The 17,939-nt window shown below is 35.4% G+C and overlaps 1 protein-coding gene across 3 annotated transcripts; it reads right to left on the reverse strand.

The window, feature by feature from the left end:
* Positions 1-629: 629 nt before the first annotated feature.
* Positions 630-17,737, reverse strand: LOC129240453 (uncharacterized). 3 transcript variants are annotated; one of them, XM_054876250.1, is made up of 7 exons: positions 17,607-17,737; positions 16,938-17,230; positions 2,944-3,173; positions 2,808-2,819; positions 1,430-2,694; positions 926-1,072; positions 630-865 (listed from the first exon to the last, which is right to left on the reverse strand). In XM_054876250.1, exons 2-7 carry the CDS (start codon positions 17,155-17,157, stop codon positions 784-786), a joined length of 1,956 nt encoding a protein of 651 aa, XP_054732225.1. In that variant the 5' UTR covers positions 17,158-17,230; positions 17,607-17,737; the 3' UTR covers positions 630-783. The 3 variants fall into 3 exon arrangements, with proteins under 3 accessions (XP_054732225.1, XP_054732235.1, XP_054732244.1); XM_054876260.1 differs by lacking the exon at positions 2,808-2,819; XM_054876269.1 differs by lacking the exons at positions 16,938-17,230; positions 17,607-17,737 and adding an exon at positions 13,708-13,834.
* Between the last annotated feature and the right edge of the window lie 202 nt (positions 17,738-17,939).

A 17,939-nucleotide genomic window follows, 5' to 3' on the forward strand; every position in this document is an offset into this window, starting at 1 on the left:
TAAATTCTTTTTATTTAATGTAATTTTTTTAATTAAAATTTTTTTTTTAATTTTTAAATATCGATTTCCTTTGCAATGCTTAATTTAATGTTTTTTTATTATTTAATTAATTTTTTTTATTTTTTTGTATTGAATTTAATTTTTGTTTATTTTTTAATTTAAACAATTTTTTAAATTAAAAAAAAAAATTTTTATTTAATTTGAATTTTTTTTTTAATTTATTTTTAATTTTTTCGTATTTAATTTAATTTTTTTTTATTTAAATTCTTTTTATTTAATGTAATTTTTTTTAATTAAAATTTTTTTTTAATTTTTAAATATCGATTTCCTTTGCAATGCTTAATTTAATCTTTTTTTATTATTTAATTAAATTTTTTTATTTTTTTTTATTTGATTTAATTTTTGTTTATTTTTTAATTTAAACAATTTTTTAAATTAAAAAAAATTTTTTTTATTTAATTTAAATTTTTTATTTTTGTTTTTTTTTTTAATTGAAATTTTTTATTTTTTTGTATTAAATTTAATTTTTTTTAATTTAAATTCTTTTTATTTAATGTGATTTTTTTAAATTAAATTTTGTTTTTTAATTTTTAAATTTCGACTTCCTACGCAATAAAACGGCAGCATAGTATTATATTTTGCAATGCTTTTAATAGATATTTATATTTTTGTTCAACATTTGAAATATTTTATTTTTGTAAAAGTCTAGTATTGACTTTACGCATAGAGCAGATTAACTTTTAGCACTAATAATATGCCCAATGTATACCTAAGGTATTTCTCTTAACCTGATTTCACAGGCACATATGTGAGTATAATTGTAGATCCAGGCGACAACTCCAAAGAATGGGTTTCCACTTTCGATCTGCAATAAGATGAAAGTTGTCAGATTTAAAAAGTTGTTAAATATTTCTTCAAAACTTACTTGATTGCAATGCCAGATATGTTGTAGCTTTCACTTAGCGCATACACAGACATCTTGTCTGGTAAGGAAGGATGATCGAAGTCGCCTTTTACAGTAGTGTTTGATGGATTGAAAGCTACAAAGTAACCGGGATTACCAGATTTTATTCTGTAAAAAAATGTATGTGAGAATTTAATTAGACCTTATAATTAACGGTATATATTTAACGCTATTTATATTAACGCTAGATATTTTTTATATATATTTTCTTTTAACTCCTATTGGAGCAGAGGTCGTCGAATACGCCAGAAATATTTATATGTTTACTACCATTAGATTAGTTTCTCACCTTTGCCTACAGAGGATAGCATGTTAGTGAGGAAAATTAGTGATTATCTTAACATATAAAAATCAGGTATTAAATGTACATATACGGGCAGGCTCTATAATTCTTTTATGAGCAAAATTCATTGGAATCTTCCAGAACCTGCTCGCTATGGCTAATAGGATATTTGGAAATATTACCTGGTATATGCAAACATTCCATCAGATTCATATACATGATAATCGCCATGCATATATGAAGGAGACAATCGTAGCTGCTTAATTTCAGCAAAAACATTATCCGGCATTCCATTAAAAAGTGACGAATTTGCCATACCCATTACAGGTACTCCCGGCAATAACGATACGAACAGTGCGATTGCTGTGGCATCGCTTACGTTATTGGCCATCACCAAGGGCTCTGCAAAGTTCCACTGCAGCCATGTGTCGTTACCCACAGCATTTCTAGTATTCTCGAATTCATTTTGCAGTTTTCGTGCACTGGAAGTTGTGCTTAGTAAATGTACCAGTGGTCCGTATATGGGCATATCTATGCCCCATTCACCGTTCCTAGCGCGATACACATCTGGTCGTAGAATATCATCTGCCACAGATAAGAATGCGTCTGCGGAAATGTTCTTGACGAACATCTTGAACTCGTACAACAAATCACCAAGCCCTTCCTGGAACGTACTATGCGTATGCGTCCAAAATCCATACTCATTGTGCACGAAATTACCCTCCGAAGCTGGTACCTCATCCGGCGTATTGTCAGAAAGCAAAAAGAATTTTGTATTCTTCAAACGGAAACCTCTAACACCCAAGGAAAGCAAATGTTTCAATACGTCTTCGAATTCACGTTTAACGCTGGTGTCATTCATGTGTAAATCATATTGACCTGCACCAAATTGTGACAGTAAGTAGCTGCCAGGCTTTATTTGATCCCAAGCTGAACCGTTCGCAAGTGAACGCCAATTGTTTGGCTCTTTAGAATCATCTTTCCATATGAACGCTGAACGCTTTGCATTGTTTTCTAGCGCCTCATTTAAAAGAGTTGAATTACGGGGCACATAATTTGGCGTTACATCCAATATGACATTGATGCCCAAATTTTTATACTGCGACACAATGTCTTTGATCTTTTCTTCCACTGCTGGTTCGCGTACTAAATAAGTTAGTGCCGGTGGGAGTTCATATATTACACCGGAAGCTTCTACACGCTTTACGCTATCGATGTTGCTGGCGCTTGCTTGGAGTGCGTCAAATTTGGCGAGAATGCCACGCTTGTACCATGGCAGAGGTTCAGGTGCGGCACATTTGGGGGCGTCGATAATGATCAGTATGGCACAAACCAGCATGGCCGCCCAGATAGCCCAGAAACCAATGAAGAAAATCCAACGCAAACGTACCCAAAATGGATCATTGGCATATTTCATGAGCTCCTCTTTAGACATGCCAGTGAAAGCCTGAAATAGATAATATGAATAACCAGATTAACAAACATATCTTGGAAGCATGTTACATAGACATATGCAGAACAGCGTGAATATATGTATGTAGTAAAATATTGAAATCTTACCATCTCCTTGTCCTGCGACAATTTTGATGTGTTGTATGTGCATATTTAGATGAATGAGAATGAATAGTAAATATTTATAATTATTTATGAAACGATTATTCATAAAAAATCAATATAATTTATAAGTTTCATATACCTTTCCATTCACGGCACCAATGTCGATTTTCGCATCACCATTTTGATGATCACCTCCTTTAATAAATTTTACTTCTTCACGCTTATCGGCCAATTTTTCATTGTCTTCAGCACCGCTTAACATTTTTTCATCGGCCCCGTCAGTTAAACCATTTTGTTCGGCAACCATTTCGCCGTTTTTCTTTTCCGTAACAACTGCACCGTCTAATTTAGTATTTTCGGGAGTGGTTTCTGTTTTAAGAGCATGAAATGAAAATTATTAGTTTTCAAATATAAGAATTTCAGGATTAAGTCACCAGGAAAACTTAAAACTAAATAACGGGCATTGCTCAAATAATAAATTCTGGTACGTACAAACTCTTGTGTCCAATTGCCATTCTGACTAAATCTAACAACCCTTCCTTTTTTTTGGTACGGTTCCATTGAAATAGAGAAATGCTTGTGCTTGCCGCTAGATAACACCAAGAACAACTAACTAACAACTAAGGTACGGTGCATTAGGCAAGACTAGCTAATCCCAGTCAAAGAGCTCCACAAAATGCTCAGCAAACAATTTCTACTTGGGTACTACCGAAGGTTTAACCCCTGTAGATACCTGCTAGAATCTGAGCCGCTTCCCAGGCATGTCAGGAGGCATCTCTTCAACTATTCACACGAGATCCAGGACAAAACGAACCGACAACCATTGGACCAGATAGTGTTTACGCGTACATACGCTAAATGGCATTAATCGGAAGACTCTTACCACCTTCCTAAACTTCCGACCTCAGAATGCCGTAATCGGAGTGCAAACATCACCTATTGCGGACGAAGATCTTTAGCTACCGCGAGAGACCCCCCTAATTTGGCACAATGACGTTTTGGACACTGTAGCAGGTTAAACTCTTACCTATCCAGAATTGACCCCGACATACCCAACAAATGTCCAGCATGTGAAGGCACTCCGCACGATACTAAGGACTTTCCACGACAGTCGGTTCTACGTCACCGAAACGACCCGGATTTATATCCGGCCAAGGACTGTCACTCCAGCAGCATTCCCCGTATGTAAATATGGGGAATGTTTATGCTGCTACAACAACAACAACATACTAATCACCTTTTCCCATGTCCCATCTGAACCCAACCTGTCGAAGCAAACAGTTACCTAGGCCTATCGTAAGAAGAGCTAGACGAAGACGACCGTTAACTACATTGCACTGACAAGGTTTATTAAGCCGCTACAATAACAACAACAACTAACATTTTCATCAATTTAGGCGGAGTTTAGTAATTCTGCTACAAAAAACTGAAGTTAACACGAATATCTGGCAACCATTTTCGAAAAATTTCCAACGTAGACTATATTTTATACAGAGTGGGCCAAATAAGACCTACTAATGTTAAACACAAATAACTTTTGCAATAATAATTTATTTTGGTTAATTGTTTTTATACATAGAATATATTTTATGGAAATTATATATGAAATATTGCATCAGACAAATGTCCACCATTTTTCTCGATACAAAGATTGGCTCTTTTTTAATGTTTCTGGTTGAAGGCTCAGTATTTCGTCTCGAATATTTTGTTTCAGTTGTCTAATAGTCTCTGGTTTATTAAGATACACTTTGTCTTTAAAATATCCCCATAGAAAGAAGTCGGGCGCAGTCAAATCTGGCGAACGAGGTGGCCAAGGGAAATCTGAATTTTTAGAAATCAGACGTTCGCCAAGGTCCGTAGTTTGCGCTTCATCCGTCACCAAAACATTATTTAAAAAATGAATTTGTGTGAAACGAATAGCATATTGTAGTCGTTGTTGGTGGTCTTGCGGTAGCAGGGCTTGCACAATTTGAATTTTGTATGGGTGCATCTTAAGATCCAACTTTAAAATTCTACGCCATGTCGTTCTGGAAATGCCCAATTGGCTGGAACGACGGCGAGTTAAGATAGATGGATCATCTGCCGCACAGTTTCCACCTTGTCTTCAGTGCGAATATTGCGATGGGCACCTCGTATAGGACGGTCGGCCACTGAACCCAGTTCCTCAAAATGACCGACCAAACTCCTAATCATGAAGGCTGTGGGAGCTGATCTGGAATTTAAATGTTGCCGATATTTGTTGTTTGTGGTATTGTAGGGTTCCATAATAAATTTCCAACAATTCAATTCTTCTTCTTCTTAATTGGTGCTATAACCGCTTACGCGATTTTGGCCAAGTTTAACAAAGCGCGCCAGTCGTTTCTTTCTCGTGCTAACCGGCGCCAGTTGGACACACCAAGTGAAGCCATGTCTTTCTCCACCTGATCTTTCCAACATAGAGTGAGCTAACGTGAGAAGGCGAAACATTCCTTCCAGGATAGCTGGTTGTGCGCTGGGTCTGGGACCCGCCACTTAAAAATCCCCCCCAATGAAAAGATTAAAAAAGCCAAAAAGAGAAAAATAAATGTCAAAAAATAAAAAAGTTATGTAGTTGCGCTTAACATTAGTAGGTCTTATTTGGCCCACCCTGTATAATATGAATTATGTTAATGATAGTTTGGGAAAAAATACAATAAATCCATTATTTTTGCGTACTTCGGTACTAACTCCGATTATTTCTGTGATTTTATTGACATTTTCTTGGCAAAACTTTCCATTACTACCACGATATATTTGAATGGGGGCCGGAGGGGGAGGGGGCGTTGAATTAGAAAGAGCAAGGTCACACCATTATAACCGTAAAAGTCACAATCTTCTAGGGTGCCTATAAAACCACCAGGAGAAGTTTAAAAATAAAAAATAGTTTAAAAAAACTAAAAAACACGCTTTTATTGCCAATCGAACTACAAAGTACAGGGTGGCTGATGAATTTTGCTACATTAAGAAACTCAAATAACTTTTTTTTTAGTGTATGGAATTCATTTATTTTTTTTTCAAGTTGAAGGTCATTAAATTTTATTAAATGTAGCTTAACTAGTTTTAAAAATAATTGAATTTAAATGCCCCCCATGCTCGTTGACACAAGTGCGGCATCTTAGTAAAAAGTTGTTCATTGCTGCTTTGAGAGTTGCGACAGGAATAGCCGCAATTGTTGCCCGAATGGATTGTTTTAGTTCATCCAAATTTGTTGGCTTTGTTTTATAAACTTCTTGTTTACATAAACCCCACAAGAAAAAGTCAGGTGCAGTAAGGTCAGGCGACCTGGGGGGCCAACGAAATTCGGAATTTCTTGAAATCAGTTTATTGGGAAATTTTCGTCGCAACTCTATCATAACAGTCTGGGCTATGTGAGACGTTGCCTCATCTTGTTGAAACCACACAGAGTTGAAAGGAATTCTCTTTCGACGTAGTTCTGGATAGAAAAATTCTTTCAGCATTTTCAAATAACGGTCTCCAGTAACCGTAACGGTGTGACCATTTTCTTCAAAAAAATAAGGCCCGACAATACAGCGTGAAGAAACCGCACACCACACTGTCACGCGAAGAGGATGCAATTCCGTCTCGTGGAGTATCTGAGGGTTAGAAGTACTCCATATTCGACAATTTTGTTTGTTCACATTGCCGTTTAAATCGAAATGGGCCTCATCAGACATGAAAAGGCAGTTTAACATGTTTTGGTCTTCTTCCACCATTTGCAGGATCTTCTGGCAAAATTCCAAACGAATCGGCAAGTCTGCTGCATTCAGTTTGTTAACCATTTGAATTTTGTAGGGAAATAAGTCTAAATCTTTGTGCATTATTGTTTGCAAAGACTGTCGACTGACACCAAGTTGAGCAGATAAGCTTCTTGTTGGATTGCTTTGTATAGCTGCAGCTACAGCCGCGATTGTGGCTTCGACCCGAACATGGGGATCTCGATGGTACGGTCTGCGTGCGATGCTTCCAGATTCAGCAAACATGTTCACCAGCCTCATAATGGTCCATCTGCTCGGGGGATCGCCGCCAAACTCCCGCCTAAATTCCCTTTGGACGGAAATGATGGACTGCAAAGCATGGTACCGCTGCACTATCCAAATCCTCTTTTCGGTATCCCAAGCCTCCATTTTTTGTAAATCTAAATAATAATCTGCAAAATAAAAAAAAAATAAAAAAAAGCCGATTACTCACACGATTCGTGCGCCACCCTGTAGAATGAAGTATTAGCACTTGAAGGATCAGTCATAGTCAACTACCTCAGAACAGAATTATAACAAAAATTAAGATACAAATAGAATAATTCAAATTCGAGTTAAAACCGTGGGATGCTTGATATAGTAAATATTACAATCATTCTATTGGCAACTACCTATGTACAGAAGGTTATGAAAGTGAAGCAAAATGCATGTTTGTATTATGAAAAAAGTCAGGAAATGTATGAAAGCTTTGAAACAAACCCTGAATCATGCCCAAAGAGGAAACGGACTGCGAACAGCAGTAGTGCCGAACTGTTAGAAAGAGAAAAAAAAAATTACTTTTGCTAAAAAAAGAAATTCAGAAAAAAAACAGTCTTAGACGAAGATGAGGCCTTTTTCTTAACATTACTGCCGCATATTCGGAAATTGGAGCCGGAAAAAAAATGTTTATGCCGGATGGAAATGCAGAATACACTGTACAAATATGTGTATGGCAAAGCCAACAGTTTGCCAGAACTGCGCAACGAACGCTCACACTATGAAACAATTTCCTCTCCAATTAGCATCTCCTCTGAGAACGTGTACTCAATTGATTTGAGCACATCAGGACATTTGCAGTCCAGCACATTTGTGCCAATTGAAATCACAAATGAACCAACCACTTCATCATTTGCCTCCATACAAATTGGAAGTGAGCCATTATTGGACCAATGACTCGATACATAAATAGTTTTTTATAAATACAAATTATTACATGAAATATAATTGAATTAAACAAAGTATTAAATAATTATTTTACCTCAGAGTCACTATCAATCTTTCGCAAGAAGTTACTGGCACCTTAATAAAATTTGTCCAGTTTTTGTTTAGTTTCACACCTATCTTGTCCAGAATGTAATCAAGTGTTCCAATTTTCATTCGGGTATATTGTTGAAATTTAGCTGGATATTTTCTTAAATCATTGGCCCCTATTATGAGTTGCATTCGATCTTTGATATTCGCTGGTTGTCGAAGATCGAAAATCGAATGTCAATTTGGTATTATGAGCGGTGTAACGCTGTCGAAATTTTCGTTGTTTACCGAATTTAGAGTCGAATGCAATTTTGCTTTCGATTGTGTAGCGTATTGTGGGAAAACTTGTTAAAGTGTTGTTTGCGATTATTTATGGTTTTATAGTAACCATATAAGAAATATATAATATACTAATTTTGTTAATTTTATGCAGGTCGAAAGTCGTGAGTACCAAACAACAATTAGAACGGCGAATCCACAATTCGCAAAAGGGGTTTGCACCAAAGTTCAAGCAGCAAAAAAATGGGAGGAATTTACAACGGAGCTGAATTACTTGGGACCACCAGTGAGAACGGCAGCAAAATGGATTAAGCTTAATAGTTTTTTTTTTGTGATGTTTATAGAAATACACTTTTATTTTCCCTTGGCAGGTTTGGGCTGAAATACGTAGAGGAACTGAAATACATATTTTTTTCGAATGATGAATAATTGAATAAAGAAAACTTATAACAAAAATAAAACAGAAACTGTGGCGTAAAGGTTTCTATTTCATACTTTTTAGATTTTTCTATAATATTCTAGGAATTTCATTTCTTATGTTTTCTGCTTCTCCGTTATTTGGCTCCACTTCAATATCTTCAACATCATCGTTGAGGGTCTCATCGGATAACTCTTCATCCGGAAGTTGAACATTATAAAACAAGCAAATGTTATGCAAAGCTGCACACACATTGATAATTTGTGTTGCTTTTTGGCTCGGGTGCACTGCTGCAACTGGTTTTCTGTACTGGACAGTAGGTTCATAAACGCCTCTTTAGATAATCTAAAGTTCTTTAAAAATCTGTAAGGAAATTTCTGTAATATTAAGTACGTCAACACATTTTGAAAATTCTAAATTTACTCAGTGGAAGCCATTTCTAGGGGGTTGGATGCGTCCCTCAACTGTTTTCTACTTCTAGCTAGTTCCACTAATCTTTCATCGTCCGATGAATCGTCGAACCACAACTCCGTTGTACTCATTTTCACAAAAAATACTTTTTTTAACTTTTAAAAATAATGTTAGCAAAGAATTTCAACATAATCGGTTTTTCTTTTATTTTGATTTGCTGTATCAGCTGAGAAAAAATTATCTATTGTGCCATAAATGCGTCGAGCGATCGAAATTCACAATAGTCCTATTCTTCAACGAATGAGCACCATAATACCAAATGAAAATTCGTTCGATCAGCACTCTCGACTACAGTCGAAGATCGAATGTTGCTCATAATAGGGGCCATTATATAAATGATGAAATTCACCAAATTCATTCATTTTTAGTGTAATTGGATGTTTTCCAAACTCTTTTGTGTTAATAATTGCATTAATCACACTAGGAGAAGCAAAATACTCTTCATCAGATGAATCCATTACCGTGTACAGCAATTTTATAAACACAAATGAACAACAAAATTAAATGACATAAGAGCAAAACACATGGAATAAACGGAATTTCAGCGCTGATTCTCGCATTCACTGTGTTATATACAAATTTTCTTCTCGCATGAAAATAAGCGTCAATAAGCTCGGCTCGGCTCCGCTCGGCATCAGCGTTCACTCTGGTCGCACCCTAAGTCTTAAACAACTTCACACTGCTTGTATCTGACATCAACGTTAAAATTGTTCTAATGACATAGGTAATATTTTCAGACGAAAGTAAATTTTGTATATTCGGAATAAAAGGCCGTCAAATTGTTTGGCGAAAACCTGGAACTGCTCTTGAAAAGCAAAATCTTGTTGGCACGGTTAAGCACGGAGGTGGCGGGGTTATGGTGTGGGGCTGCATGGCGGCAAATGCGGTGGGTCAGTTAGAATTTATTGATTCGACGATGGATAAAGGGGGATACTTGAACATACTAAAACTGAATTTAAAGCAAAGTGCAGAAAATCTCGGCTTAACAAGAACATTTTGGTTTCAACAAGATACCGACCCGATGCACACAGCCGAGATCGTTAAGCTTTGGCTCTTGTACAACGCCCCAAAACAGCTTAAAACACCGCCACCGTCCCCAGATCTTAACCCCATCGAGCATCTGTGGGATCTATTGGAAAAAAGAATTCGTCAGCAAGTGATTACTAGTAAAGAGGTTTTGCGGAGTGTCATGCAGGCAGAATGGAGGAAGATAACAGCAGAGGAAACAGAGAAACTAGTAAGTTCAATGCCAAAAAGGCTGAGTGAAGTCCTGAAGCAACGTGGATATCCAACTAAATATTAGTTTTAATTTTTGCATATAGCATATCATGTTTTTGTATTAGACTTTAAGACTGAACGCAGACTTTATGGTCGCTTTATTTACTTGTTACAGCCATTATTCATCGTTATCTAAAAACTTATGTGAGGAATCTTAATATTTATTTTTGTTTTTGAAACTTAAACATATAATAAACATGTAAATATACAGGGTTGGCCATATTAAACTGACCCATGTGATTATTAAAAAAAATATGGAAAAAGAAACATTTTTTTGTGTTTCATTGTGAAAAACATTTAATTTAGTTCAAGGAGATTCGTTTACATCACTTTTTGAATATGATATCGCGCAAGTGGTCGCCCTTAGCTCGTATAGCGTAATGTGCCCGTTTTTCGGCGTTTTCCATAGTTTTGGCCAGCGTCTCGGCCGATATGGCGGCTATTTCCCGTCGGATATTGGCCTTAAGTGCGCCTAGTGTCTTTGGCTTGTTGACGTAAACCTTAGATTTCAAATAGCCCCAAAGAAAAAAGTCCGGTGGCGTCAAATCCGGTGATCGTGGAGGCCAGTCAAAATCGCCGCTTTTTGATATCAAACGGCCAGGGAACAAAGTCTTCAATAAGTTGACGGTGGCTCGTGCTGTGTGTGGTGGTGCGCCATCTTGCTGAAACCAGAAGTGCTCCATACCATTTTCACGAACAATCGGCATCACAAAATCGGTTATCGTGGCCCGATAACGCTCTTGATTGACGGTCAATGGTTGGTGTTGACCATTTTCAAAGAAGAACGGCCCAATGACCATATCAGCGCAAATGCCACACCAGACTGTAACTTTTTGGTCGTGGAGAGGTACCTCTTCAATAATTTGAGGGTTTTCAGTGGCGTAGAAACGGCAATTTTGCTTATTTACGGTTCCGTTCAAGGAGAAATGGGCCTCATCACTCATAATGATTTGATGCCAAAAATCCTCATCAGTTTGGGCCATTCGGACGACAAAATTGGCATATTCCAAGCGACGAGGCTTATCGGCCGGCAACAATTGTTGATTTAATTGTATTTTGTACGGGAATATCCCCAAATCCAAACGAATGATACGTCGTAGAGTGGTCCGAGTGTATATCCGGGTGTACTGTTTCATGGTATAAATCTCCTTCGACTGACGCTTCCAACGCGGTATGTCATTAGCTGATCTGAAATTACAGTAAAAAGTTATAGGGTTACTCAATGGGTCAGTTTAATATGGCCAACCCTGTATATACAAATTTATAAAAATTATAAAATCAGGTTGTGTGATTCATTCACTAAAAAGTTATTGTAGGGTGAACGCAGACTTTGTGGGGCATGTGTATGTTAAAATTGTAATTATTTTTGAACAATTTTGTCTTTGTAGGGACTGTGGTTTGGTTGACTGTGTTTTTCTTATTTCGCTTTGTTCATCTCTCTCTCATCGTTCGTTTGACAATTTGCTCCTCACTTTATTCTGCACGGTATTACAAACGTTTAGAAGAAAATTTGTAATAATAGAATTTTAATAGAATTTGGAGTATTATTTCGTAAAAACAGCTTTAAATCGAATCTTCATTTAATAAAGAATATTTATAAATGAATATTGTTACTTTTTTGTGTTTATATTTAAGTAAAATACGCGTCTGTAATAGGGCATTTTTTCAAGCTTATGCAAAAAAAAAAGTATTTTTAACGTTAAATATTGCTATTAATTCTTAATTGTAATTTATAAAAAGTACTATAAATCAAAAGGCTGATATAATGACTACATTTGCGTGTTATAATTTTTAAATTCGGTCCACGCACTTAGACATTATAAGCAAATTTATCGTGGTAGCAATGGAAAGCAGAGCCATTTTCTTTAACATCAAAAATGCCTGAACGGAGTCGAATTAATAAAAAACTGCACTTAATTAGCTGTTACAATATCGGCGCCATAACCGCCATTCAAAATTTCAGCGGTCTGATTTCTTTTTTAGCCCCTGGTGACGCTCAAGCATGCATGTCCAGCAGGCTTATATGTGTTCGTGTCGGGTGACACTCGTACTTGCTTCGTGTCACACATACTTGTTGTCGGCTTTTGCATGATAAAAATCAAAAATTTTAGATATTAAGCTAAATACACACCAGGCAACCGTTGCAGTAACTCGGCCATGTTGAAGCAACCGTTGCCTCGTGTGTAGCTGTGTTGCCAAATGATTTTCGTGTTGCTGCAACCGTTGCCTGAAATATCAAATAAATTTGATTTTTGGGATAGGTTGCTGCAACCGTTGCTTCGTGTGTATCATTGTTTACTGCTTTTACTCGTTCAGTTCGTTGAACACAAACAAAGAAGAAGGTTCGTGCGGAGTAAAATAAAGTGAAAAAGGAAAAAATTGCAATTGAAAATAATGAAAATTATGTTAATTTTATTAACGAATATAAAAATTTGAGAGAGCTGTGGGATATAAGTAGTGAAAAATATAAAAATAAAAATTTTAGAAAAAAAGCATACGAACAATTAAAAAATGAATACAATAAAATTGATAAAAATTTCAAGTCCGCAAAAGCGTTTCCTGTTGCAAGATACCGCAAAGTTATATCCAGTCTAATTTCTGCTGATATTGCCTCTCTCATTATGGTATCTTGTTTCGTTATTTTGGCCTTTACGAAGTCCAACAATTTTCTAAACAGGGCTTCGTCCATCCTCATGTAATTTTTATAGTCCGCTGGCTCATTTTCCTTCAGTTCTTTCAGCAGCCTCTCGTTCGAAAATTCAATTTTTTTTAAAGCCAATTTTTGGACCAGATTTTTTTTCTCTTCTTTTGTTGCATCTCTTCTTCCTCATTTTCGTACAAAAGTTCGTCAATTATAATAAGAGAAGTAATTTTACGCATTTCGTCGATCATTTAAAACATTTAATTTTACGTATCTTCCGCTTGTACCTTTCCTGCACCACAGTTATACACAATACTGAGATTGAAGCAACGGTCGCAACGTGTTTCTTAAACAAAGGCAACACGTTGCTGCAACGGTTGCCTGGTGTGTATTTAGCTTTAGCGTCAAGCACCCGACACGCACACATATAAGCTGCAGAACATGCATGCTTGAGCGTCACCAGGAGCTATTTGTTGACTTTCATTCTTAACATCCTGTAACTCACAACTGAATGGAACAAACAAAGAACAGCAAACGGTTTTTTTTAGTGTCAAATGTCATCTTGACAACGAACATCAACTTTAAATTGTTTGATCGATACTTAACGAGATAGCGATTACTACAGCCATCTAACTCAAAAATAATGGATTTATTTTTCCCCTCAAATACATATGTATGTACTCATTATAACCCAGTCTTTATACACACAATTTCACATACAAATAAATACGACACATGTATACTGTGGAGTACTTGAGAATTTAACGTTTATTCATATATGTGGAATGCAATAATTTAACACATTTATCTTACTATTTATATCGAGCATTTTTAGCACTTTCACAAAAAATAAAAATATAACATTGCACAACGTCTAACTTTACTTGCTGGCCAACAGAAACTGAATTAAGAGCATATACTCGCACATAGCTTTAGCAGACATAAAAAGTAGAATACGAGCTGAGACATTTCATTTCCTTTGTGCATGGGTAGGTACGTGCGAATTAAGTAGTTTAAGTGATTTTATTGAATCTGAATAAATGAGCATAGCTATATATATATATATACGAAGATCGAGATGTGGCAACGATTTATGTATGTACATATACATACATACATATATTCACTTAGCAAGTGTAATTTCACTTAAATTATGTTATTGAAAATATTAACAATATAACACAACTAAATTGAATCACGCACGAACAAGCATGATAAACTGTAAAGCATTTAGTATACATAATTATACACATTTGCACACATACATACATAAATATATGTATACGTATGTAGATAACTCTTGACTTCATCCAAAACCACTGCATAGTGAATCAGCTCTATTGGCGTAATGTAATAGTACATATAACCAAGTAAGGAAGGTAAAATTCGCTCCGGACCGAACTTTATGTACATATCGCACCCTAAATACAAAAGGGTCACAACTCAAAATTTTCCAAAACTGAGTTTTTTGCATAAATTAATTCAGAGTACACATTTCTAGCTACTGCAAATATTTCGTTCACATAACTATCTTCTTTAACTGGAAAAATACAGTTATGTCTATTTTTATGTCAAGTGTGTTGCTTTTGCACGATCAACTAAAGAGAATTATTTTTAGTTGCGTTAATGGGCTCAAGAACAGCTGATTACTTTTATTACACATAAAGAGTTTTATTTTGAGTTCTGCCTCTATAACTGTAAAAAGTGATAAATTTCGTGGTACATTATTTTACATTGTGCCTCTTTAGTTGTGAAAAGTGAGTTCAATTAGGTTAGGAAACTTATAAAATTAAAACATTTTATCAGTTAAAAAGGCACAACTTAAGATAATATCATTAATCAATCGAAAAAATTTCAGTTAAAGAGTCATAAATCAAGATTTTGTTTTATTTTCGCAAACATAATATAAAAATGAAAAAATATAGTAGAACCTTCTTCAATGTTGTATATTTTCATGATGGTATTTTCTTTAAATATTACAATAATTTTTACATAAAACGTTTTTCGTCTCTCCTGAAAATCTTAGTATTTTGAGTTGTGACCCTTTTGTATTTAGGGTGCGATATGTACTTGCGCACATTCTGGTAAAACTTAATTTGAGCTGGTTGTTAATTTTTGGAATCGAACAAACTTGCAATGGCAGTTATAGCTTGCAATGGCTGTTATAGCTTGCAATATCAGAGCGACAGAAATAAATTTAGTTTAACATACAAAAATTGGCAATGGTTTTAAGCCGATCTCAACAATATTAATGTCCGAACTAAGCCGTAATCGAGATACACGAATTTTGGCGGAACTAAATGCGGTGGAAGACACTAGGTGTACCAATTAGTAATCGAAATACACGAATTTATTCAAGAACGGAGTGGCAGCGTCCATTCAAAATGTTACTTGCGTCGTACATCTTTCTTTGTACCAGATTTTAGCAGCTTTTTTTCGTTTATAACAGTCCACACGTTTTGAAAAATTTGAAGGTTTGCTTTATTGAAAATCACAGCTATATGACAGGTGAACTGAGTTAATGACCGATTTCGCCCTTTTTCAATATCAAACTAGCACTAACAAAGAGTTCCAAGTATGCTGCTGCAACAACAACAGCAACAACAACCTAGTGGCACTGAATTATATTAATTACTAGCATTTCCCAGTGGGCTTCGCACGACCATACATAAAATGTTTTCTTTATATCGCAAGAAATTTTTCATATTAAATAAGTTTTCTTTATAGAACTCGTAAAATGTTTAAACAGTTGAATTAGTTGATTTTTTTCATTCAACATACTTTCTAAAGTTGTCACAATAGCCTTTTCTGTACTTTTTTAAAATTTGATTGTGGTGGTCACCTATATACAGGTGAGGTGAAAGAGCCGATAAAAACTTGTAATTAAACTTTGATTCTTTAATTTCCATTTCAATTTTTTACGCTAAATAAATTATGCTAAAATAAATAAAGTTAAAAATGTTTTTACAGTTCCTTGAATGCTCCAGTTTTTATTATATTTTCGTCCAAAATTAATATTAACATAATACACACCACAACACTACAATAGAAACGCTCATAAGCGGCTGTGTATTTGTTGTTGTTTTTCCCATACAGGCATTTCGTATGAGGAAACCATTACTCACATAAAATGTCATAACTCGGGAACGGCTGCACCGATTTCAATCAAACTTCACCCAAACCACCTCCTTAAAGATAGAAAAGAACTCTACAATTTTTGTGCCAATCGGTTCGGCGGTTCTTGAGTTATAAGATTACCAAGGAAATGTAACTTCTTTTTATATATATATGTAGATTGCTCGAGTTACATATGTGAACAAAATTATAGTACCGCCCTGCCCGAGTGCGCGACTAGAAAAGCCCACCCCAATCAATTAAGGTGAAATACCGGAACGACAAGAATTTACATATATCCGGCGAAGGACTGTCACTTCAGCAGCATTCCCCGTAAATGTATGGGGAATGTTTATGCTGCTACAACAACAACTTCGGTTCAAATTCATACATACCTACATATATGTAAATATAACTCTTGACTTTTAACGAAACTGATTTGACTCTCGAAAATTTTTCTGTAAAACACTTAATTCTGATTTTTCTCAAAAAAAATTTAATTAAATTTTATTAAGATATACTTTTACCACAACTATGACTGATTATTAATTTAAATATTGCATTAAAATCCCGCAATTAGTGTTTAATAGGTAGAAAGTGACAAGTCGACTTCAGCTGGATTTATCAGTCTACATGCATTTCTATTCCACTTCACTACATCTGTCTACTTCACTAAGCTATGCATTACTTTATTATAACTTTACAAGCATTCAAGCTCGCGAGCATAACTTATGCACAATAAAGTTTTTCATATCCAACTCAATTGACGATAATGGCGTGTATGTATACCTAAATCTATGCCAATTCATCAAGGTTATTGCATCAGCATTCCTTTCGCATGGCATTTATATGTATGTAAATGTAATTTCACTTTTTCCCCCATGTTCTACTGTACAAAGCTTAATGAATTTTCATCAAAAAAAGCTCACCTTTTACTGTTCGATTTGCGTGTGAATCCTCGTTGTTTGGCGCTCGTCGAGGTTGCTGCTTTTCCTCAATTTGTGCAAAAACTTGATCCTCAGGTATTTGCTTGTAAAATTCTTCCAAAGGTGGTGACCTCTCTTTGGATGCAGATGTGAATGGAGATATTGGTATAGATGCGGATGTCGATCCGTTGACGTTTAATTTGCGAATGGCAGTACTCTTCATTTTCTGGCGTTTCTCTGGCACGAGTGCTTCCAATACGAATACGAAAAAGTGCTTCAAAGCGCAAAATAGTTTTCTATGGCAAAATTAATATTTTTATAAGCATTGCGTGTAAATATTATCAAAGTAATTATATTAAAAAATAACACGGACATTAAAATGTATTCTATATACATTATAATTAATTAAAAATATACAAATTAAGTAACACATCGCGCTTCTGAATGCTATTGTCCCACAGATGGCGCTAAGCATCAATTTCATTCAAGAACGTGTTTGCACTCTTCAAACGGACTTGGTTTTTTTTGTTTTTTTTTTTTTCAAATAAATTTTCATCACGTTAACTTTTTTATTCATATTATTGAAATTCACTTAGTTATTTGCATAAAGTTGCTAAAAAAAAGCATTTTTTCACATCAAATTCACATAACAAACTAATTATTACTTCTCACCACAGAAATTGTATCGACAATTGTTGTTGTTATTGTGGCAGCAGGGAATCCGCTGCTAACTGCTCTCCTTGTTTGCTGACCACCGTTTGACCGTTTGATATGCACGAATGTCCAGTCAATGATCCAAACGATGCAAACAATTTGCAATTGGTGGAGAAAAACTTGTTTTTTTTCAAATTCCATCGCGGTAACCGCACCGACCAGTATGAACATACAGACGAACGGTTAGAGCGGCGAGCACATGGACATGCGGACTGCATTATATGCATGTAAATATATGTATATGTATGTATATAATATATATGCTTATGTACTTATGTAGATAAATATATA

This window comes from Anastrepha obliqua, chromosome 1, assembly GCF_027943255.1.
Source record: "Anastrepha obliqua isolate idAnaObli1 chromosome 1, idAnaObli1_1.0, whole genome shotgun sequence".
NCBI classification, from domain to species: Eukaryota; Metazoa; Arthropoda; class Insecta; order Diptera; family Tephritidae; genus Anastrepha; species Anastrepha obliqua.

What these genes read in the sequence shown, in the direction of transcription:
- LOC129240453 (XM_054876250.1), bottom strand. Translation starts at nt 17,157, where the DNA reads ATGAAGAGTACTGCCATTCGCAAATTAAACGTCAACGGATCGACATCC. An exon ending in GGAATGTTTGCATATACCAG is followed by an intron (nt 1,073 to 1,429) that starts GTAATATTTCCA and finishes ATTTTTTTACAG; the next exon opens with AATAAAATCTGGTAATCCCG. An exon ending in ATATCTGGCATTGCAATCAA is followed by an intron (nt 866 to 925) that starts GTAAGTTTTGAA and finishes ATCTTATTGCAG; the next exon opens with ATCGAAAGTGGAAACCCATT.